The sequence below is a fragment of the Anoplophora glabripennis genome, unplaced genomic scaffold (genome assembly GCF_000390285.2).
Source record: "Anoplophora glabripennis isolate ALB-LARVAE unplaced genomic scaffold, Agla_2.0 scaffold958, whole genome shotgun sequence".
NCBI lineage: Eukaryota > Metazoa > Arthropoda > Insecta > Coleoptera > Cerambycidae > Anoplophora > Anoplophora glabripennis.
The window spans coordinates 93,972-119,842 of record NW_019417032.1 but is presented as its reverse complement, the minus strand read 5'-3'; the positions used below and the strand labels follow the sequence as shown (position 1 = coordinate 119,842).

The following is a 25,871-nucleotide window of genomic DNA, read 5'->3' as shown; positions in this document are numbered from 1 at the left end:
AATTGAAATCGGTTAATTAGGACAACCACAGTAAATTTTTAAAGTTAACACTCTTTTTTTTATATTTAAACAATTATATTACATACATCAATTTGCAATTTAGTTTTTATCAAAAATTATAATTTTAAAGTACTCGGAAAGACGCTTCTTTTTTTTAAAAAAAAGTTAAATTCCGTTTATTGGTTCTCGAGATATAAACGGTCAAAGTTTTACATGCATTTACCGTTAATTTATAAACAATTTAGCAATAATTTTTGATCCAGTGGCTTCGTTTTTCCGAGTTCTAAACTGAAAAAAATTTTCATATCGGCAACATAGATAAATCATCGGAAAAGCTGTCGCTCGCACGCGCGAAAAGTGACTCAAAACACGAAAAGTGGGGGGCTTTCGCATCGAGACTGAATTCGGAGGTTCAAAATGCGAAGGTACGAAAAAAATTGCATTATCTTGGCTTCTAACGGACCAATTTCGATCCTTTTTTTAAGCAGCTGTCTCGCGAGCCAAGGAATTCGAATATCGTAATACCAACTGTCTAATTTGCATATATTTTGTTATAAACAAAGTTTATTATTTATGCATTAAATATACTGTATATTTTACCCTATGCTATTGCATTTTTTCGATGAAAAAAATTCTTTACGTATATATTTTAACACTCTGAATATGAATATATTTAGTTATAATTATTACAATTATTTAAATAATTTTTGTTTAAACAAATTAAAAAAAATTATTTGGAAATAATTTTTTTTGTTAAATACAGATAAAATTAAGCAAAAATAGTACTTTAAAATTATAATTTTTGAAAAAATTAAATTGCAAATTGATAAATGTAATCTAAAAATAAAAAAAGTGGTTTTTCAAAAAATTATTTTGCGAAAACTATAGAACCGATTTTAATGGAATTTGGTGTGTTGTTTTATTATACTCTAAAGTTTTTTCTCACCAAAATTAGAATGCACTCGGAGCAACTAAAACATTTTTAAAAAATTATCCAAAAAAACTTGATTATTTTGCCTTTTCTCATCAATTATTACTACTTTGCAACATCGGTAATAAATTTAAACATTTTTAACTTACAGCATATTGTACAAAATTCAATTTTTTCCCCTTCAATGTTCTTCCAAAATGCATAGGTTCCAAGATATAAGTAAAAAACTCAAATAAAATAGGTATTTTTTTAAATTTTTTAATCATTTTTGCAATTTCGATAATGTTCCGGACCTCGCCCAGATCTAGGTATCTACACTTTTATTATGTGAGTTATACTGAAGGTAATCCAGAAAAAAATTGCTTGTCCCCTCTCACATCCACTTCAAAACAGATCCGCCCTGGTCTAATATGTTTATACGCCGTCTTGATATCGCTATCCAAATGCCAACTTTTAGATGTAAAGTATTTATTTCTAAAAGGTACGAATATTCTCTGTATCACAAGTAGTTTAATCATCTTCCATGGCCTATGGGGTAGTAATTCTTGCACAATATTTACCTCGTCACGACCTCAAAAATTAAAACACGCCAATTCCGTTCGGTGAGTTCTTCATTAATTGATGAAGAGATATTCTACCGGTATAATTACCGAAAATATGTATTCCCAAAATTTCCGCGTTTCCCTGGCGGAATATGCAAATTTCAGCGGACATCGCTTATCATACAATGAAAAACGTGCCACACAGTTTCTATATCTGAATTGTACTGAAAAGCGCGAATCCCAATTCGCATTTTATCAAACTAATTAAAGCTGGTGTAATATTAATCCTTCTGAACACGAGAGAGAAGGAACGCCAAGGTAATCCTCCCCGTCAAAGAACTACAGTATTACAGGAAAAATTACATTTTTTAATAAACACAGGTGCAAATACGGACTACATATTCTATGCTTTTTAATATTTTGTCCTTGTTCGCTCTAATTCAGGCATAATAGTTATTACGCGGGGATTAAATTACTATTTAAAAAAATAATAACGGGTTTTTAGGCTCTCATGCGCTTATTCTCCTAAAAAAAAACGGGTTTTATACAAGGTGTTCCGTTCATGTTTCAAAAAAACTTGTGTGCAAGTTCCTCATGGTAAAATAATGGGGGTAGTTCATGTGACGTTTTTTTCTTAGACGCAATGTTTTCGAGATGTGTTGAAGTTGTTACTATCCAAATGGTTTTCCTTAATTATCTTTAAATCGGCTAAAGATAAAATTGTCAAAATTTGTACACGAGTAAACATCAACTGTGCGTTAAGAATAATGTGCAAACGGTTTATTTCTGAAAAGCAGTGTCGCCGATACAGGTAATTATAGGGGTACAATCCCAAAAAAATATGTTAAAAGTCAAAATTGATTACATTTCTAAACGGATCTGTAAACTCTAAAGCATACTACAAAAAAAAGATATACCTGTCGAAATTCGGTAGCATGTACCATTTTCGAGAAAAATGAAGTTAAACAACCATCAAGTGGCCAAGCTGTGATAAAAAGAAACACGACTTATGAATTATTGTTTGTGTTGTAACGATTTTTCACAAGATATGAAAAGTAGTTGCAAATACACATTAAATAATTACCACACCGCCTTAACACCGCTATTTTAAGGCGGTTTACATTCGCGTTGGTCGAAAAAAAAATCAAACACCATTTGTGCATTTACTGCTGATAAATAATGCGGATCTGCTTTCTGATATTCCTGCTGCACTCTTATCAAAGTTAAATAAACATTGTACCTAAATTTAACCCTGTCTGTCTATCGCTTTGAAAGATAAGTACGATCAGTGTTACCACCCTAATTATCGCACAGACTGCCCCAAATTATCGAATTTATAAACAAATTAATTATGATACAACTGGTATACGTGGAAAACAAAAGGAATAATTAATAGCAGAATAGTACTCAAATATACAGAGTGTCCCTGAAAAGGATGGACAACGCTTGACCACAGGTTCCTTGGATGAAAATAAGAACAAGGAAGTCACTTTGAGCATTTACTGTAATATTATTTTAATGTAATTACAAATATCAATTTGTTTATTTAAAACACTAGTGTTGATTCTTTATTTTATTGATTGGTAATACTAAGACTAAAAATGTGTAGTTTTTTAATGTGAAGTTTTTTCATTATTATTCCCTGCTTTGAGCGCGACAAATTTTTAGTAATCGGAATTTTTGCCTTTATTTAATGTATAAAAAATGCCAATTTTAGTCGAAATCCATAAACGATATCAAAATTTTGTTAGAAGCAAAAAATCTTCTAAAATAGAAGAATATATTTTTAAAAATATAAATTCTGTCGTCACTGGCGTACGCACAAAAAAGCTAGGGATAGCCAGTGGCGCACAGGTACTAGAAAGAGAACATCCTGTATATGTATTTTCACCAAATTCTATATTTATATTGCCCTTACATAAAAAAATATGTGTACCAAATTTGAAGTTTCTAAGAAAAACAGTTTTCAAATTATTTCAAAAAACTAGGTTATCTGCTTTATATTTAGAAGGCTATATCTCAGTAGGCGTGCACTTTTGTATATAGGTAAGTTAGGCTAAATAGTCTTATTTTCATCCAAGGAACCTGTGGTCAAGTCCATGGCAAAGAAGCAATGTCTGTTGCCTCGTCATTGTCATTGATTTTATACAAATTATTATTAATAGGCCAATGTTTTGTGTTCAAGCCATTGCAAATAAAAAAAAACTAATACATCCCATTGTTCGTATTTTTAAGACAGATATATTAAATTAGGTACGCCCAGAATAAACAGTACACCCTTTATATGTACCACATATTTACACAATCGCTGTACTGTTGACAAAATCCTAATCAGTTAGCTTCTATGCCACTGTACAAAACACGTTGTTATAGTTTTCCTACCCTGTTGTTCTCGTGCAAGGCTCTGTGGGAGCGGACCCGCTATTAGAATCCCTAGACCCGCCCTGATGTTCGTTCCGATCCTTATTGGGTCAAACGTTTCATAGTTTTTCATCTTCAGTGGTGACAGCAAATGCTTCGTCGCGAGTGTGTTTCAGACTTCTGTTATTGTAGCTGAACAGCAGAAATAATAATACAGCTGCGGGTACACATGTCCCCAAGCAACCCATTTTAAGTATTACGGCAAGAGCGCCCGCTGACGCCGGCCAGCCTATTAGTTGCAAAGACAAAGAAATACGCGGGACGCACCAGGGTGCCAGGAAAGGTCCACGGCAGATTGGCGCCAGGACCAGATACATATACCTGCGAGCGACTCCACACCAAGAAGACTCTTCAGCGAACGCTCTTTCCGACAACACTTCTTTTTCACTAACTTTATTTTTACCGTTGGGAGAGAGTTTCATTTTGCTGCATACCGCAAGCCACCCTCACAGCATTATAAAACTTTTATAATTATTGCAGTCTACTTTTTTATTCAAATTAGCTTTTTAACACCTCACAGTTATAAACAATTGTACCTATTTTGCTTTTATAAATATTTTAATAGGCAATGTTTATATCGTACAATTTTGTTTTATAAAAAATGTTTTATAAATCTTTTATAAAACATTAAATTCCAAATTTTTCACCATAGTATTCCATAATAATTGATATGCGCCTCGTGTACATAATTTTTATTACAGTTTTTATTTATTGTACAGTGAGACTGGCAAAACACCAATTACAAACTTTGATGACGCCAATACCTCTGTATAAAACGGCTATTATAAAACCCGATTGATTTCAAATAATAACTCATTATGTCCCGCCGCTGACTGATGGCCCTTCACTCATTCTCGATATGATCAGGATCGAAGGGCGAGAAGGTTTTAAATGCTTTTTATAATCCCAACTTTTTTCCCTCTGGAAAGATGGCTGCCATTTAATATTTTAATTAGTCAAAATTGGTACTGACAGCGTAATTAATGGGAACATTGCCGGGACCCTGAAACTTGGAAATGATACTTCTTGCTATCAGATATTAATAGTTAAGGATAGCACTTATTAAAATATGTGTAATAGAAGTAAAATAAATTATAAATGTTAGCAGTAATTTCAGTAGCAAAAGTGTTTCGGGCTGATATTCCTTGTATTTTCTTGCGAACCTTGCCAATGCGCGGGTAGAGTTCTTAGAGATATTAGTTGTGCTAAATAAAGGAAATTTGGTGCAAATTGGTGTCAGAAGTGGGATTGGCAGTCCACTTCGTTGGCGTGCGTTCGAATCCCACTTCTGACACCAATTCAACCCAAATCTTTAGCACATTTTAATACACAATAATAGTTCTTCTCTGGTTTTGGTAACGCCTTGCGGAAGTATGTTGTAATTATTTCTTCTCTATCCTGAATATGTGATACGACACATCCGATCCTAGTGTTGCTAGCATTCCTCACCAGGTTGTGGATAGACTAGTATCGGTGGTAAACAAAGAGCTTCTTGGAGGATTTCAAAAGTCTGCTGATATTTTGGAATCCAATAGTAGAGTTGGTCATTTTCATTAAGTTGGTGTAATGGTCTAGCAACATCTGCGAATCCCCAAACAAATCTCTTGCAAAGAAGCACAAACCAAGCAAGCGTCTTAATAGATGTTTGTCCTTTGGAATAGGCCAGTGTCGTACAGCTTCAGTGTCTCTTTGAATGGAACTGCGCTTGGGTGCTTTCTATTTTAGATTAGCTCATTTTATCTTCTTTAAAACTTCCTCGATGTTCCTCGTGTGGTCTTGCCCAATATAACGACGTATACAAGACAAGTCTTCCAGGCACATCCTTATAATACAGCCTTCATGAGTCTCTCAAAATTGGCTGGAGCATTGCAGAGGCCAAACGGCATGACAGTAAATTCCTTCAAGCCTGTTGCCGTACAGTGTTTTAGAAAGTTAGAAACAATATCTTTTCACTGTACTAGTTATATAAATTTTCTCTAGGGTATATAGACTATTTAGAAACTGACAGTACATTCAGATATGGGTGTCTACGTTTTCTGTGATCTTTCACTGCGAAAAATTGTCCTTATTCACGCCATCTAAACAGATTTTTACTGCCGCTTTTCGTTTGTCGGTTATGGGACTGAGACGCGAACTTTGGGACACCTTGTACATATTTATCACAAATAGTCAAATTGACAATTATTAAGTTAATAAAATTAAATTGTTAAAAAAAATTGAGAATCAGTTTAGTATTTATAAATCAGTACATATTTTTACAAAAAAAGACATCGCATTGGCTATGTCAAACTTCCTGGTAGCAATTAACAATTCTAGATATTTACTATTTGATAATTTAATTCTTCCTAATCGAAAGTGTACAACGACAGCGCGCCACGTACCTTGTTTTCATTCCTGTTATACAACAACGCAGAGTGACACCTAGTAGCTTCTCTCCTTCAAATAAAGCTCCATAGAAGGTGAAAGAATAGAATTTGGTGCGAAGTGTATTGGTCCATCATGGTTGTCATTAACATTCCGCGTGAGGAAAAACCAAAAGAAGAAAACGTGGTCGATGCCGATTCCGTTAAGGAGCCAGATTTTGCGTTTAACCTCCTCGCCGACCAATTCGGTGAGTGCATCAACTGCTATGGGGATGAAACTGAAGCGACTTGGATGGAACCCTTCACCCTTGCTTTCGTGGTGGTCGTGGGTGTTTTCATATATTTTGGTGTTTGGATGCAGTTGCCATTATTTTAATCCGCTTACACCGGTGAGATATATAGTGCGTGCATAAATTCAGTCAGCAATGGAACAAGTACAGCTTATTTCATTTTTTTATATTTTCGCCCTTCTTTCTATTACAAACAATTTATTTAAACGCATGTTTGTCTTGCTTCTTGTCATAATTGGTTATAAACTGTATTCTTATGAAAAATAAACGTTAATAAGTTTAGTTTGTATATTATTTCATTAGCAGAACATTTGCGAAATGTGTTAAAAATGTGTAGAATGTTATTTTAATATTTTTAATGTTTTTAAACCTGTACAAAAAGTATTCCATTTATCAAATTTATAAAAAATGGTTTTAATAAAAGTTGCCTGGAATCATGTGGGTCGTGTAAAGGAAATATTTTTAGCTTTGCAGACTGTGGCGCTACATAACTTTGTTTTTTTAAATGGAACGCCCTGTATATTATTGCGTTTTTGAATCCTTGGTTAATATTAGGTAGAATTTATTAAATGTACATGGTGTTTAAAACTTACCGTTTACTTTTTATTAAAACCATTTTTTTATAAATTTTACAGTAACAGAAGAATCCCTCTTACGTGGAACACCCTGTATGTACAATGTGCCCATGGTGGAGTATATTTTTTGAGATACTATGAATTCTTTTTCGCATTAGTGCGTAAGGTACATAGTATTGGTGCGTAAAGTACATAGTACTTTTACGCACTGATGCGTAAAATAAATTATTTATAAATTATTGTATAGGCAATCCAGTCAAAATATTTTTATCAAAATAGTACTTACCTATTTTTAAATAATATCTAGGATCGTGTGTATAAGATGTACTTTACGCACTACTGTTGTATAATTTTATAAAAATAAAGAATTTTCATTTGTTATTTTCATTCCGATTCAGACTACGTTCCTGCAATCTTTCAGAAAATATAACCTGCCTTAAAAGTGCATTATTTTCAAAGTGGTGCCTTAAATAATACAGAATTTTATGCACTATTTGCCTTCGTTCCAACTGCGGTCTATTTAAACTGAATAATACTGAAATGTTTTAGATTTCCACTGCGGTAGGTGTAATTTTATTTCACTACTTTTTCTTCTTAAATTACTACGTTTTATATTTTGTTTGTGTGATCTTTTGGTAAATGTGGAAGTATTTTACGCTAACTACTCCATGTACCACAAACTAATCTAATACTTGTTTTTGATATTTTGAAACAAATCAGGAAAATTTACACTAACAAAATTTACAAATCTTACATTTACAAAAACATTCAATGTCCATTGCTTATCACTACTAGTTAATATTTAAACTGAAACAAAAAACAGGCGATTGACAAGTGGAAAATATGATTAACACCAAATAATAATAGTTTAAATATTTCTTCAGGAGAAACGCATCAGTGTATTTCAAAGAAAAATGCAATACATAATTATGTTTACAAATTGTAAAACTCGTGCTCCCGAGTAACATCGATTGAAATTTTTGCGATAAGAGTTTTTTATATTAGTAAAGCTTTTGGTATTCATAATATAAATATACATAGTTATGTATAAATACTATAATCAGGTATGGCAAATTAGTTAGCAAAATAGTTCGACGAAAGTTTATTTAGAACATTAATATACAGAGTGTTCCATAATTCTACCGACACAGAGCAGGCATGTGTAGGGGACCTTAAGATATGCCGATTTGTTACGTAACATTTTTTTTTGGGATACACCGTTGAAGATTGGCCTCTGAAGATGTGTTAAATTTTGAAAAACAGTAATATTTCAGCAATGCCTTAACATAAAGCAACCAAATTTGGTAAACAAAGGAATTCAAAAACGCAACAATATACAGGGTGTTCCATTTAAAATAACAAATTTATGTAGCACCCACGCGAAATGGAACACCCTGTAAAGCTAAAAATATTTTCTTTCCAAGGCCCATATGATTCCAGACAACTTTTATTAAAACCATTTTCTTATAAATTTTACGGTTACAGAGTTACAGAAGAATCCCTCTTAGGTGGAACATCCTCTGCATATACATACCGGGTGTTCAAAAAGTTTGGAACCCCCCCCCTCTATCTCAGAAAATACTGCTCAAACAAAAAGATTAGGACAAAAGTTGCAGGGTTTTAATTGATCAATTCAACGGTGACCTTGACCATGATTTTCAAGGTCATTTAGAGGTCAACCTGAAAATTTTAAATGGAACCGCATATTTTTGAACCCGGGAAATGGAAAACTTGGAAATTTTTACGTTCGGAATGTCCTTGACCATGACCTTCAAGGTCATTTAGAGGTCAAGTTGGAAATTTTAAATGGAACCGTATACTTTTTTGCCGTTATTTTTTTTCGTAAGAGCATTATTAATCCCAAGTCCTTTGCTTACGTTTGACCTTTAGGTCATGGTCAAAGACATGGTATAGGTCATTTTTTAATTTTACGCTCACTCAATTTCCGCAGTCAAGAATATCGGGTCATTTATTGAAAATCGACTCGACTTGTAAACGACCTTGAAGGTCATGGTCAAGGTCATATCCGAACGTAAAAATTTCCATTTTCTCCATTTTCGGAGTCAAAAATATACGGTTCCATGTAAAATTTTCAGGTTAAGCTCTAAATGACTTCGAAGGTCATGGTCAAGGTCACCGTTGGATTGCTCACTCAAAACCCTGCAACCTTTGTTCTAATCATTTTTTGTTTGAGTAGTATTTTCTGAGATAGAGGAGAGTTCCAAACTTTTTGAGCACCCGGTATATTCATAAAAATAACATTTGATCATTAATTTCTTAACTTTTTTTATAGGTGGCAAGATAACCAATAAATAAAAAATCCTTCTGTATGACACAAAAACGGTCACCACATCAAATATTTGTTGTCTACATTTTTTTTAATACCGCCCCTCAAACTTAGGGGTTTATAACTTCAAACACTATAGCGGCAATTACCGCCGTTGTGTCTGTTATTATCCATTAGTAAATTAGCAGTCAGCAGGATTCAAGAGCACAATGAATTTTGTTTCAGTGAACGTGTACGACGGGGAACAATTGAATCTCACCCGCATCAGCCGTACGGAAATGGGAGCCTATCTTTGCATAGCCACAAACGGTGTCCCCCCATCTGTTAGCAAGCGTATCATAGTAGACGTTGAATGTAAGTAAATGTTGCATGGTTCCTCAATAACTCACAATTTACAGATATTGCCGATGTTCCAATACCGGCGGTGTCGCGTGCGCAACGGGAGGGCACGCCCGCAACGTCTTAGAAATGATTCATCTCGAAATACAAAAAAACTCTTGTTAAAAGAGATTTTTTGCAACCCTACGTAGAACGCTAATTTTGCGGACGCTGTATAGTGCGTAGAATGTAATATATAGCTCTAGAGCGAGTGATGGTCTGTAAGAGACTGAAACTAATACAGTGTTTTCGCAACCTGGAAAGTTTTTAAATTCTCTCTTGGAAATATCTGGGAATTTTTGGTTCAAATTTGGTATATGCCCTATCTTGATGATTCAGTTTCTAATAGCGGAAAACGGTCTAGTGATTTTTTTTATTTAAATAATTTCTGAAAGTTATTTGTTATAAAATAATAATAATACTGTTACCGTCCGATAAAAATCCATTTACAGGGCGAAAGTTAAAATAAAGTTACGTATACAGTATAGAGTAACAACAAAAAAAATATGTATACAGGGTGTCTCGCGGTGACGGCCCATTAGAATTATTTCAGAGGCTACTTCGATTTGAATTTTGAAAATTTGGGGTACCGAGTTTTCAGGCTTGTTATTTTAGGTGGACTTTTACGAAGTTTCCCTATTCCTAAAATTAACCGTTTTCGATATTTCATTTTTTTTCAAAAAAATGGAGAGAAACAGTGACTAACTTCAAACCATGTGTATTTTATAGTCAGAAAGATAAAGCAACAATATTTATAGGGGGGATAACTAGACCCCTAAGCTTTCCATCCATACTTTCAAAGTGGCTTAATTGCATACAGGGTGTTAGAAATTTAATGCCGAGTTTAGTTAACTTCAAACCTTCATAAGTCGGTTCTTTAAAATGGAACACCCTGTAAAATTGTGTATCAGAATATAGAAAAACATACAGGGCGTTCCATTTAAAAAAAAACGACTTATGAAGGTTTGAAGTTAGCTAAACACGGCATTAAATTTCTAGCACCCTGTATAACCCTTAGCTAGACCCTTAGGGGTCTAGCTATCCCCCCTATAAATATTGTTGCTTTACCTTTCTTACTATAAAATACACATGGTTTGAAGCTAGTCACTGTTTTTCTCCATTTTTTCGAAAAAAATTAAAGCGACCTAAAATAACACGTAGAATCCAAAATTGCAATAATATACATATAGGGTGTATTTAAAATAAGCAAGTTAGTGACGACTTCCGGTATAACCGGAAGTGGTACGTTGACGCCATTATTTTAGTTGAGAAGGGTATGCCCGAAAACTCGGTATCCCAAATTTTCAAAATTCAAATCGAAGTAGTCTCTGAAATAATTCTAATTGGCCGTCACCGTGAGACACCCTGTATATTTTATATTAGCAAACGTAGTGTCTGGAACCCTTTATATCCTAGATTTTAAAAAAGATTTTTAAAGTTTTCCTTTTTTCCAATTTTTACGGGGAAAGAAAACCAGTTCTTTCGGCGACCAATTTTTTCCGAAATTTTGAACTTTGAGGCTTAGCTAAAATCAACATCACACACATATCTTTAACAGCAAACTGGCAATTCCAGATTATAATCGAGGTCCCTGCGCTCTTGCAGCACCCGAACCGAGCTAGGAAGGCCGTGAAAAATAATATTTAAATTTTTAAGTTTGAATTGCTCTCGGTAATCACGGGCGTAGTTCAGCTGAGTGTGGAGCACTCACCAGTGACTCATAACTGAGTAATGCTCTCTCTGTGGCCATTACAAGTTTTTCTTCTATATTGTACTAACAACTTTCGCGAAGTTAAGAGAACAAACTACCGGTCTTAGTTTTAGTGTGGCGTGAGGGTAAATAACAACACAAAAGGTGCATTAAAAGTGAACGGGGTTACAAATTTGAAAACGCTTCAAATTAATGAACACCGTTACGCGTTTGAGGGCGCCCCTGGCTGTAACAGACGTGTTGTGCGATTTGATGGCAATATACAGGGTTAGTCAAAAGTATGGAAACCCCCAAAAATCTCAGCGGGAAAGCAGTTCCGGGATAAATAGTGAGGGCGAAAATCAGCATTTTTCACGGCGTATCCGATGGTAGCCTTCACCTTGAGGTCAAGGTCAAGGTTCAAGGTCATATCAAGATCAAGTCGTTTTTTTAAATGGCGACCCACTTTTGCGACCTCGGAAATGGAAGAGCAGAAAAATTCTGCATCTGAATATGACATTGACCGTGACCTCAAGGTCAATGGTCAAGGTCAGTTCGAGGTCAAATGTTGATTTTTACTGTATTTCTTTATTTTTAACTACGGAATCAGAGAGAGTGACAGTCTCTGAGTAGATTCTGCATCCGAATATGACATTGGCCGTGACCTCAAGGTCAATGGTCAAGGTCAGTTCGAGGTCAAATGTTGATTTTTACTGTAATTTTTAATTTTTAACTACGGAATCAGAGGGATTGACAGTCTCTGAGTAGATACCTGATGGTACTCCTTAGTGACCTTGATATTGAGATCAAGGTCGAAAGAATATGTCAAGGTAATATCGGTTTTTGGAGCTGCGATCTCTGATTTCGACGCTAGAAATAAGAGAACGTAGAGTTCTACATTTTATTATGATTTTAAACGTGATCTCAAACGTCAATGGTCAAGGTCAGGTAGAGGTCAAGTGATTATTCCGGCTCATTTTTTATTTTCGACGATGGAGAGGGACTCACAATTTAGTGAAGTTGAATGAAATATTTAATTTTAATCTTTAACTTGTTTCAAAGGTTTTTTTTTATAAAAAATTACAGTCTAGCTGTTGCTGCCCTTGTAGTAACTGTTTTTGCTGTACGACGACATCTATTTTAAAGGTATTAAACTAATTCGAGCAAATTAAAAAATACAATGTTTTAGAATTATGTTTTCTGATTATTGAATCTTGAATCGACTTTAGTACCTTTAAAATAGAATATACAATACGAGAGGTAATAATACAATATATTTTTTTTTTAAAACCAATTTGGTGAAAGGGGCAAGTATTATTTGGCAAAAAACAGTTCACATAACCTAGTCTAGTCTAAAATGTTTATGAGTGCAGCAAATTTCAATAAATTGCGTCTTACGGTTCCTGTTATACAATGTTCATATTTCTACTGAGGCTACCTTTGACCTTTAGACAGTGGCGGCTCGTCATATGAAGCAACTGCCGCTCGGCTTTTCCATGAGTCCCCACCACAGTGAGGCCAGAATTTGTTTGCTTGTAGGCGCGTCACACTTGCCTACGATACACTACAGTTCCCCCTCCACGCGAGACGGTTAAAATAACGTGATTTAGGAGGAAACCGAGGCCGGCTCAAAGCTGCGTATAGTTTCAGTGTTTCAGTTCGCGGTTAATGTACGCGTCGCATAGTACGCGGATAGTGTCTGATGTCAGCCACGAGCCTCACTTATTCACAATGTCACGAACTGCCACTGCCTTTAGAAACAACGTTCTTAAATCTCTTACCACGCTGTATTTTCAGAAAATAGGAAGAACTCCAAAAAAAAAATGTCGGAACTGGTCCGCCCCGTAGAAAGAGCTAAATTTAAAGGTGAAATAGCCTCCTTTGTCTTTCCTAACTCCAAGCATTTTAGCCGTTGGAATCGAGCAATCCAAAAAAGACGGTCGCGTCCCACTTTAGTGGAATATTTTAGACGCTAGTTCCTTTGATCAGATTATTATGTAAGTACATTGAGTTAATTTGAATGAATTTGTTCGTTACACTCAAACAGTCTTGGAATATCTATTAAAAACTCCACTCTCGAGTTTGTTAAGTTTCACAGTAAGACGCAGTCGAACGAGAGACATTTTGCGGAGCCTTCATTCGTAAAATTTAACACTGTTTTTAATAAAATTGCAATGGCTTAAGTAAGGTAGAGGTACAGGAAGGCCGATGAACCATGGGGACTTTCCCACCCTGTATATATAATAATATATATTTTAAGGAACTGGTAGTTTTGAAACAAATATGTTTGCAGTTTATGGTGAACTGTAAGAGATATTGTAGCTAAAGTCCGAGATAATAAATTTCAAAACTATAAAAGATTTGAATTAAATTATATTTACAAATACTATAAATTCTAAGAAAAATTATAGATTGCAGCAAATATTTCACATAGCTTGACGAAAGTATATACATTTGAATTGAATAAAATAACATTTACGTCAAATAATTCCATTTAAAACAATCTGCTCGTTTGATCCAAATACTTTTTTTTTCAGTGTATTATAGCTCCAAATTTATTAATTTAATAGACATGGCTGGAAGTAGACATTTTTAAATTTCTTTATATATAGCTTTTTAGTTTTGTTCGTTGTATTTTTTTTATGATGATGTTAAATACATTTCACTTTTCTCTTTCAAGCTTTACCGCTTCAGAAAAATCCAGTCCAACAAAATCGTTTCGGAAACTTGACATTTTATTACAGCTCCATCACGGCTAGAATCATGAAAATGTTTAATAAATTATGAATTTAATAGAGCTGTCTCGAACGAGACATTTTTTAATTTCTTTAGATAAAGCAACCCTTATTACCATTGTAATACTTTTAGTTTTGTTCGATGTATTTTTTTTTCAAAAGATGGCAAATATTCCCAATTATACAATTTTTTCCGACAACATTTTTATTTCGAATTTTTTTTTTATTAAAAACCAATAATTACGACTTGTGGAGACTACTTTACAGTTTTCAAAACCTTACTTGGATTTTCTGTACGATCATTATTTCCCATGTAATTGATTGTCAAAGTCATCGTACAGCGCTTCAGAACGGCTCAAATTGAAGGGAATTAAATTTATCTAAAAGAGCCTTACGGTGAAAATACCAAAAAAAAAATATTTAAGTCTATAGACAACCAAAAATTTGAATTCTTTCTACCACCATTTCTCTTCAAGTTACGGCTCTTTGAAAATCACTCAAAAATTTGAAATTTTTTTAATATCCATTAATTTTTGTGACCAGTGTATATTTTGTTTTTAGTATCCGTCATACTTGAAAATAGCCATACACAGAGTTGTCGATGTTGGTTAAGCCATGAATAAGCTGTTAAACACTCAAAATTTTCTCTCTTTGTAAAAAGCATTTCTCCTGGAATAGAGAAGAGTCTTAAGATACAGTATTTTCAATTATCCGAGCGAAGACGGAAATTTAAAACAACACCACCTAATTTACTTTATAAATATTCCCACCAATCTAGTAGAAGGTTTAGCTTAAATCTGCGAAAATCTCGTTTATATGTCGACGACCTCATTCGCTATTCAGAAAAATCTCGTTCGTTTGTCACTTTAAATTAGTTTGACTTTAAACCATATTGATGAGGCTATATATTTTACATTTGAATACATTTTGCCGGGGTTCTATTACTTTGCTAGGCGCTTATATTAACAACCCTCTTTTATAAGGGATGTTCCTAAATTGCCCCGCGATATATCCTCGCCTGGTTTCTGGCGGGATATTTTCGGGAAAAAATACAATACAAGCGTTACGTCAAAACAAATTACATATAATCCAAGCCTTAAAATCACCTTAACACGTCGTTCTTTCTAATCGATTGATACCCAGTACCCAACACGTACATTTACTTAAACACTATTTAAAAAATTCAAAGTTAAAATAGAGTTCCCAAATATGTATGAATGGAATAGTAGCAAAATTTTTACTACGAACTGCTGCACGAATATTATGGTATATCGTTAGACGAAACGACCTTCCAATTTCTATTCTTTAACGGTTGATTCATAATTGCCGTGGGTCCAGTAGTACATGAACGACTTGATAAAATATTTATAACGCACACGCACACTGTTTATTGGAGACAAAACTCGTATCTTCTGTCAACAAGTTACCCATTAAAGAAAATTTATGTCCCAGCTTAAGATTAAATATTCACCTGGCATATATTCCACTTTTGTCAAAGAAACACTGAATTTTTATATTTGTACGGTACAAGAAGCTGGATCTTTTACCTAAGCAAGACGCTTTATTTGACAATTTCTTCTGCAATCTACAGGTTGTATTAAAAAACAATTTTCGACAATCTGTAACTTTGACTGAAATAAAAATGAAAAAAAAAATTAAAATATAATTTTTCCTCGAAACAGAGTATCTAAACTTGAGTAAACCAAACTACTGTTACAACAGAATTTTATCAAATAAATTATAATAAACCAAATTTAAATTATTATCTTTCTTAGTATTAACACTATTATATAAATCATTTCTTCGAGTAACCTTTTTTGAAAGAATGGGTTGATGCCCAAGCAGCTCGGTTTTGTCAAATTCAAAATGGTGATTGAATTATTTTGAATGTTCTACAAGTGCAGTTGGATGTAGATTATTTGGTTTTTTTAAATCTCTTTCATGTTCTAAACTACGTGTATTTATATATCTACCCGTTTGACCAATATAACTTTTTTTACAGTTTCCACAAGGTACTCTATAAACTACATTAGATTTTAATTTGAAAGTAGTCTTAGTTTTTTTTTACTATAAAATCTACTGCCAATAGTATTTTCATTCTTTCATTCTTAAAAGCTATCGTTTGGTTATTTTCTGAGACCAACACCCTACCTAGCTTTTCTGAAAGTTCAGGTATATAGTGTATTTTATAATATTGTTGTTGACCTACATTAGCATGTCTGTTTTCATTTTGTCCAACCTTATTAATCAATGAAATTGGAAAATTTTAACAAAATTAATTTAATGTAGTTTAAATTTTGTTCGCGCCATTGTTCACTAGATAATTTTAAAGCTCTGTGTTTTAGATTGTAAATTATATTTACCTTTTGTTTAAAACTATGACAGGAGTAATGTTCAAAAATCTTTCAGAAAAAGTCGGTTTATGATACCAAAATTTTTAGATTAAAAAAGGTATCCTACCATTTAAAGACATTGTATTTTAGAGCCCTGAGGATGGTGTAAAATAACACCGAAACGTTGGCAACGACTTAAAATATAATGTTCTTTCATTTATTGATCTTTATCCTACTAAAACCATGACTTGAATAACTAATCAAGATCGCTAAACAGTGGAAAAGTATTTGTTTTTATGTTTTGTTAATTATTAGGTAAATATATCACTTGTGAGTTTTTTGCTGCTCGCCAAGAACCAACGGGAAGTTATGACATATCCTTGCCAGGAAAGGATGAGGAAAGGTTGTTAGTTTAGGCCAGAAAAGTTATTAAATAAAAATAATCAACAATAAAATAATTCCGCGTTGCTGCACTGCACTGCTAGGCAATTTATCAACAGCTGAAATTTATGGCCGGTCGCCTAGTGCGGATGTGTTTGTGCGCTGTTTGCCTGCCTTGACTTGGATAATTAATCAAGATCGCTAAACAGTGGAAACGTATTTGTTTTTATATTTCTTGTTAATTATTAGGTAAATATATAACTTTTGAGTTTTTTTATGCTCGACAAGAACCAACGGGAAGGTATGACATATCTTTGCTAGGAAAGGATGAGGAAAGATTGTTAGTTTAGGCTAGAAAAGTTATTAAATAAAATTAATCAACAATAAAATAATTCCGCATTGCTGCACTGCACTGCTAGGCAATTTGTCAACAACTGAAATTTATGGCCGGTCGCCCAGTGCGGCTGTGTTTGCCCGCGTGCGCATTATTCAATCTGTATAATGGGTATGGCTAAATAAATACGGGAACAAGTTTTTCAAATATTTCAATGTCGAATTGCTGCGTAATCGGAAAGACTATACCATGCTGGTGCATTCCCCCTTTGGGATTAAAAAATGCACTTTAGTTCCTTGGTACATCATAGACTATTTCACACCATTATTTAAAATATTTATTTTAAATGTTGTCTGTGGAACGAAGTGAACACAGTTCCAGAACGATTTTCGTGGCTTGTAATGGAAGAGCACATGAACCGAAAGTATAGCAAACGATACTCCGACGGACTGAACTGTTTTCTAGTTTCAGAATTTCCCCTTAATTACATTAGCTCCAACTACTTGGCCACGAGCTCGGAATTCATTGGATAACAAAGTAAAAAGTTTATTGTGTTCCATAGTTAAAACAGTCCATTGCTTCCACACACTGCGGCGCGGCGTATCCCGTATTATTTTTAACAGTTACATCACACCCAGCCTCGATATTCCGGCTAGTGAATGTGTAATTTTCAATTAGCACCACCCTTTATGCCCGAGTGCAGCAGGCTTCCGGGATTCATATAACGTCATAATTAAATTCTAAAATATGGTCCTAAATTTCTCTAAATTGCCCGCGGACCCTCGCAGAACGAAAAGCCAAAAATTTTCTCAACCCAATTATCTTATTAAGGCTCAAATTGGGCACTTAGCTGTTTCCGATCGTCGGAATTTCGGTCTCTTTAACGCATCGAGAGATTTTGTAAGGGGTGTAGTTTCCTTCGACCGCAAAGAAAATAGAAATAAAAATATACAGGGTGTAAGAAGTTGCTATTACTTCAGCATGAGATAGAGTAATCGTAAATGAACAAAGAAGTTGTATATTGCAAGGGCGTAAGATTAGCCGTTTACAAAATACAGCGAGTATTAGTATTGGGGAGTTTCATCACAACGTGACAACAGCGCTTAACCTAATGCTACACGACTGATACACACCACGTGTGCACGCGGCAGACTTGTCCTACGGAAAAAATGTAAACAACTATTACTGTGAAACATTTAGTAAATTTCAAGAGAATTTTCCAGCTTTTAAGAAAATCTTTATCCTTATTTGATGGGCAGCGGCACTCACTGACACTCACGTAAACATTTAAAAAAAACAAGGAGAGGAGAAACACCTCAGGGAAAGAAAATAGCGGTACGCAAAAAACACTCCGTCATGGTAATTTCTGAACCCGGATTTTGATAGAACAAGAAATTTTACGTTTGGAGATGTTGTTAATTTGTTAATTTTCAAGATGATTTGAAGGTCAAATCAGGTTGGTATCTTGTCGGTAATGAGACATAGAGAAAATGGCCTTCACAAAAATTGTTTGGGTCATTGGGGACCACCATCTGATGACCTTGGATTCAACCTTGTGATTCTATTGAATTTTGTCAAAATCACCTTCAAATCCGAAATTGCGATAACTAAAAATGTAATTAACATTTTTTTAAGAGATATTTCTTTAAAATAATACATTTTTTGAAAATGTCACTATTTCAGGTGCCTGTTTTTTAGAAAAATCTTTGAATTTAGTTAAATTAATTACACTGTACATATTTGATAATTACACTAATTTTTAAATTTCACTAGACATAACTTTCGAAAGAGAGTTCTGAAGATCTGATTGATGCGAGAGCGGGGACGGTGTATTATTAATTTGTTGACGAAAGTTGCATATTTAAGCAGTAAGATTTTGCAATAGTTTAACTAATTTAACTTTCTTTTTCAATTTATTATTTATTATGAGGGACATAAGTTGGCGATATAATTTTCGGATCACCTCGTATTAGGACGGTAGATAATAAAATAAGTATCCAAAGTGGCTGTAGAAGGATGTGAAGCATAGCACATAAAAGTTATCACGTGGCAATAAATTTCGCCAAAGACCCGGTAAAAATTAAGAGAACGAACCAGCAGAATTTATACCGCCGTTTTCTTTTCAGAAGTTAATGCTTCCTTAATATATTTGAAAAATATACAAAACATTAAGTTTTTATTCCAATTCAACATGCAATTTCAGATGCTCCGTTTTCTCTACAAGGAAACAAGCAAAATTAGTAGAGTACTTTGTGAAATAAATTGTTTTGTCTGGTGAAATGCCAACTTGACTAATGAATATATGTTTGGACGCGAGAAAAATTTTAAGGAAAATTATTTACCAAAAACAAAACAAGGCTTCATTCAAAATTTATCGCATAAATTGTGTTAACAAAACGGGCGTATATTTTACTTCAACTCGTGATATATTTTGTTTTGAATACTTTTCTTTTCCGCACCACGCTTAAGACATAAATGCACCCGCAAATGTAACTGAATCTTTGTACAGGGCGTCACCGAAACTAGGATTTTTCTTTTTGTGTATGTTTTTTTTAAGTGAGAAAACATCTACGCGCATTTTCTATGTTTTGTAATATGTAACCTATAAAGTGTTATTATTATTATTATTATTATTATTATTATTATTATTATTATTATTTATATATTTCCCTTGACTGTTTAACAGAAATTACTTGCGGATATTAATGTTATTATTATTATTATTATTATTATTGTGTTTTTTATGTTCAGTATTGTTTAAGTTTTATTTTTTTTTTAGATATTTTGTTAAATGTTTAGGAACACCTTAACGAAAAAATGTCGGTGTAAAATGGATTGACTAGATGCCTCAGTTCTGCTAATAGCCAGCTCATTCACCTGACTTTGGGATTTCTGTAAGTTAACAATTATTAATCACATCAATAGGGAAATGTCATTTTTTGCAACTAAATCAGTCTTATTAATGAAAAAATCGCTTTACGTATGACTTACATACAATACTATCTCTATTACCAAAAACCGTGTGTAAAGTAAACGATAAAAATATTTTACGCACTAGTGCACATATTATGTAATATTACGCATTAGTGCACAATTTATTTCATTTTACGCACTAATTCACAAAATGTTTCATTTTACGCACTAGTACACAAAGTGTTCCATTTTACGCACTAGTGCCTACAATGAGTAAAAGTTAATTGCTGATTATTTCCACACGTTGTTTAACAATTTAACTGAGTAGTTAACTGCCAGTTTGACAGTTTGCAACGCCGTGACAGTGAGGTGACATCTAGCACGACAACTCTCAATATTATTACCGTGACATGTTAAAATGTAAACAACTTTGCGCACTAGTGTGTAAAATATTTATTTTACTCACTGGTTACATAAAGTGTAGTGTGCGTGGATTGAATATTTCACGTAAAACTTCACTAATCTGTATTAATATGTTCTCGATGCCCTGCACACTTCCAATCCGAAAAGTGTGGGCGGAGCCAAATCTTTCATCCTCATTTACCGCCGGCAAATGCGACTTAAAATTGTCTTTCAAATTCGAGTCCGTAATTATGACTCGATGAAACGTCAGCATCCTTAATAACAACCGATCAAATTGATTTTATAAACCGTAAACGATAAAGGATTATATCCCACTTTTGTAATAGAGTCTGAGTGTGGTGGGTTCATGGTTACGTAAACGCATCTTGATGATATTGTGGGCGTCTGGTATATTTCAAGTAATTATGTCTGAAAGTTTTAGACCTCCCTACGTGCAGAAATTATATTAATGGAATCCGTCGTTAAAATACCAAAATGCTAAGGCGCTTGTAAAAGGTGATATAGTAGTAGAAGTTTGCTCAGCCTCCTCCAAAAATATGCAACATTTCACAAAAAAACATGTTAGTAATTGTTTTTACATATACCAACATATGAGTAGGTTATTTAGGCAACCAACGTATAAAGTTACACTTTTTTCGCTATCGGTGGGAATTTTAAGTTATAAATAATTAATTTTACACGTTAATGCGTAGTGCGTAAAGTGCATCAGCGCGTAAAGTCATACGTTAGTGCGTAAGGTGTCAGTGCGTAAAGTGTATAATGCTTCATTGTATGTAAAAATATTTATCGCACTAGTGTGTAAAGTTTACATTAGTGTACGGCGACCACAGTGTTAGTACTTTACGCATAGTAGCCTATCATAAATTTTGCCACACATAAGTAATAGCTTTTTGTGCAACAAATATTTAAATATACATTTTTTTAAATACTGAGAATTTTAAATTGTAAACAATTCTTTTTACGCGTTGGTGCATATTCATTTTGTGCACTATTTCCTAAAATGAGATCCCCAAACATATCAGGAATTAAATAATCAAATCTAGTTATAAACTAACCTTATTAAAGTCGTATACACAACATTTAACAATCTGGATTTATGAAATTGTCACTGAGTAATTGTCAGTTTGACAATACACTTGTGTACAATATGCGTAAAATTAATATTTTACGCGTAATAATCAGTGGAACATTTTACGGCATATGAGTAATATTTATTTATGTAATAAATGTATTAATTTATACTTTCTTCGCTAGCGGAAACTTTAAATTGTAAGTAATTTATTTTACGCATTGGTGCGTAAAAGTTTTGTATTACACGTAATAATCCATCGGAAATTATGGGACATGAAGTTGCCCCACACGTGTAAAAATTTCTCCACCAGTGAGAACTTTTAAATGTAATATAAAGTAGTTCGTTTACACATTAGTGCATACTGTTACATTTATGCACTAGTGCGTAAAGTAAAATGCCAATGTAATTATTTATTGCCTTCCACACGTATCAGTTGTGAGTACTGCTACCGTGACAAATTAAAAATCAACGTTTTATTTCTCAGACTAGTATGCCCAACTGTACACGTGTACAGCGTACGCAAAGTTAGTATTTTGCAGTAATGCGTAATAGTTATTTACGCAACAACTGTGTAAAATTTACACCGATTGTTAATGGGAATTTTAAATTGAAAATAATTCGTTTTATCTATAAGTGGGCAGTGTTTTATTTTATACACTAGTGCATAAAAGTAAAATTAGGTGCGAAGATAATTCTTTATTGTTTCTTCATGCGTATCACGAGTTTGTTGTATTACTTTAAACTAAATAATGAAATTGAATTACAAATTGTCCAGATTAAAGTCAGATTACTAACAATTGCCACTTTGCCAAAGCCGTGACAGATTAAAATATGAACAATTTATTTTTCGCACTAGTGCGTAAAACTTTGCACTAGTGTAAAGCATGCGTAAAGTTAGTGTTTTGAATATATGGACAATAGTTATTTATGCAACAGGTGTTTAAATACTCTTCTTTTACTAGTGGGGACTTTAGATTGTAAACAAATCGGTGTACGCACCAGTACTTATAAGAGTTTCATTTTATGCACTAGTGCTCAATGCGAAAAGTCAGAATTTGTTTAAATTAAATAATCAAATTTAGTTAAGAAATAAACAATTTATTTCTAGTGTATAAAGCTACACTAGTGTACAGCGTAAAGGTAAAATTTTAGCTTGGATGTAGAAAAAATATTATTGGGATATTGTAGGTTAATTTTAGACACCATGTATATGCAATGCTGTTATAATTTAATATTGTGCATGCTTCTCTGGTATTATGTTATGAATTAAATAAACTTCGTCAGCTGATATGTTCATAACTAAATTACTAATTATACATAAACCCCTTGAAAATAAAAAGTGCGCATCCTTTGTGCAATTAAATCAACACATTTAGAAAGGTAACTGCATTACACAAACGAGTTGTACTCTCAAATATGTAAATGATTAAACTAGTGTTTCTGTGTTTCTTTCGAATAAAAACATATTTCAATAAATTTCACGAGCTGCTAGTTTTTTTACCTAATTTGTTTACATTTTGTAATATTTTTTTTGCCACAGCATTAAAAATTTTACAAACGTCTCTTAGAATAAATAATCATTATGTGCCATCTTTTCGGTTCAGTTGTTTTCAGGAAGACAAAATTTGTATTCAAACGTAAATCACTATCTTGTCGAAGTAACGCAGTATGCGGTGGAACTTTACTAATTGCTTGCACAAAAGTCTCGTGTGTATGTCATCGACATATTTGAAACGTTAATTGCTGTTGTCGTTAATAATCGCCGCACAAAGAGATCCTAAATTTAGAGTTATTCCATTTATTGTTCCTTGCCAAGGTGACATAAAAATATGTACACGCGTGCACAACCTTTCGCCTAATTGACAACGCTCAAAATAAAGGACGGAGTTCCTTGACGAAATCAAAGAGACAGGGAAGCGGTACTTAGATCGTGCTCGTGAATGATGCGGTGAGGGAATATTTGGGGTAACATCAGTTTAGAGCAATCTAACTAAAACAAGCATAAACATTTTGTACACCCCTGATGAAACGTCTAAGAACGTTCAAATATAAAAGAAATCGCCCCTTGAGTGTTTATCATGCACAGCAAATGGCTTTGCAGTTGTTTAGGATTATGGAAATATTTATTACCAACTCGAAAAAATAATATATCATTGCCAGCGAGGCAGCCTCTATCAATCATTTTTATTTTGCCGCGTTACAGGACTCGTAGAATATAGAAGTCACAGGTCCAGAATATTTTCTTCGGTGCCGCATAGGTGTGCTGCGCAAAGCAAACCATTTAGCTCGTACAGTGACGCGTTTTTAAAGTAAAACTGTTTTAGTATAAATAAAAGTGTAGCCTCTAATTAGTAAGACATTAGTGTTTCAACTAACACCACATTACACTAAAAGTGATACTTTTCTCCCCCAATTACGGACTGAGGCAGTACTCACAGAGTGCGAAAATATATTGACATCGCCCTTGTGGTTGGAAAACAAAGGGCAATCGACATTTGTCGGTCGTGAAAAGCAAACTTGAAAACGTGCTAGAATTATTTCTTCTGTGCATTTTCTAAGAAATTCTACAGCCGCTTCGAATTTGCATCAGTCTTTATATACATACATTTTTTTATGTAAATTCATATGAGACAACTGCGTAAAAAAAAATTGCGAGATGTTACGGCTTATCCTTAACATAGTTTATATACAAGGTGTGTCCATGGTAAAAGTAAGAAAGGAATAATACAATCACTTTTTTAGTTAGTCAGTACTATACAGGGCACATTTTTCAGGCCACTAAAGCACCAACACTAGTGCGTAAAGTAAATATTTCACACACTAGTGCGTAAAATAAATATTTTATACATTAGTGCGAAAATTAAATTATTTAATTTAAGTAAGAGTTAATAAAGTTAATTTGTAAAAAGTGTACATGATCTTAATCTGAACAATTTATAACTGTGCACTAATTTATTCTAAATTAATCACATTGATTGCTTCTTATTTTATACCAGACACGAATGTGTAAAATGATACATTACGCACTAGTTCATAAAATAGGTTATTTAATTTAATTTAACAAATTTAATTGCTAAAATTACTATGATTTTCCAACTAATCACTATAAAGCACATAAATATTTCACTCAATAATGCGTAAAATAAATATTTTATACATTAGTGCGAAAATGAAATTATTTAATTTAAGTAAAACTTAATATAGTTAAATTGGTAAAAAGTGTACATGATCTTAATCTGGACAATTTATAACTTTGCACTAATTTATTCTAAATTAATCACATTGATTGCTTCTTATTTTATATTAGACACTAGTGTGTAAAATGATACATTACGTACTAGTTCATAAAATAGGTTATTTAATTTAATTTAACAAATTTAATTGCCAAAATTACTATGATTTTCCAACTAATCACTATAAACCACATAAATATTTCACAAGCTAGTGCGTAAAATAAATATTTTATACATTAGTGCGAAAATGAAATTATTTAATTTAAGTAAGTTATTAAAGTTAAATTGTTAAAAAGTGTACATGATCTTAATCTGGACAATTTATAACTTTGCACTAATTTATTCTAAACTAATCACATTGATTGATTCTGATTTTATATTAGACACTAGTGCGTAAATAATACTTTATGCACTAGTACATAACATAGCTTATTTATAATTTAATTTAACAAATTTAATTACTAAAACTATTAAACTTTCCAACTCGTCACTATAAACCACATAAATATTTTACACGCTAGTGCGGAAAATAAATATTTTATAATTAGTGTGAAAATTAAATTGTCTTTATCTACATTTGTCAAGTATGGGAGTATTGATAGCTGTCTGTATCATATGTCACGTCGCGTTTGTGATATATAATTTGTATTAGACACTAGTGCGTAAAATAATAATTTACGCACTAGTGTATAAGATATATTTGTAATTTAATTTAACAAATTTAATTGCCAAAATTACTACGCTTTTCCAACTTTTCAGTATATATTTTTTCACACTAGTGCGTAAAATAAATATTTTATATGTTAGTGTGAAAATTAAATCGTTTATATCTAAATTTATCATGTATACATTTGTCAAGTGTACATGACTTCAACCTGGACAATTTATAACTTTGCTTCCTATTATATATTAATCACTAGTGTGTAAAATGATATTTTACGCACTAGTGCGTACAATAGATTGTTTGTAA

At 33.1% G+C, this 25,871-nt stretch overlaps 1 protein-coding gene across 1 annotated transcript in view; it reads left to right on the top strand.

Annotated features, from left to right (window-relative positions):
- LOC108915291 (lachesin-like) overlaps positions 1–25,871 on the top strand; it is a gene marked incomplete at its 5' end in the record, with an annotated part of 141,306 nt that overhangs the window by 32,812 nt on the left and 82,623 nt on the right. Inside the window, one exon of the mRNA XM_018721280.1 lies at positions 9,635–9,763. Coding sequence (XP_018576796.1) covers positions 9,635–9,763 — 129 coding nt within the window. The remainder of the gene's footprint in view (positions 1–9,634; positions 9,764–25,871) is intronic.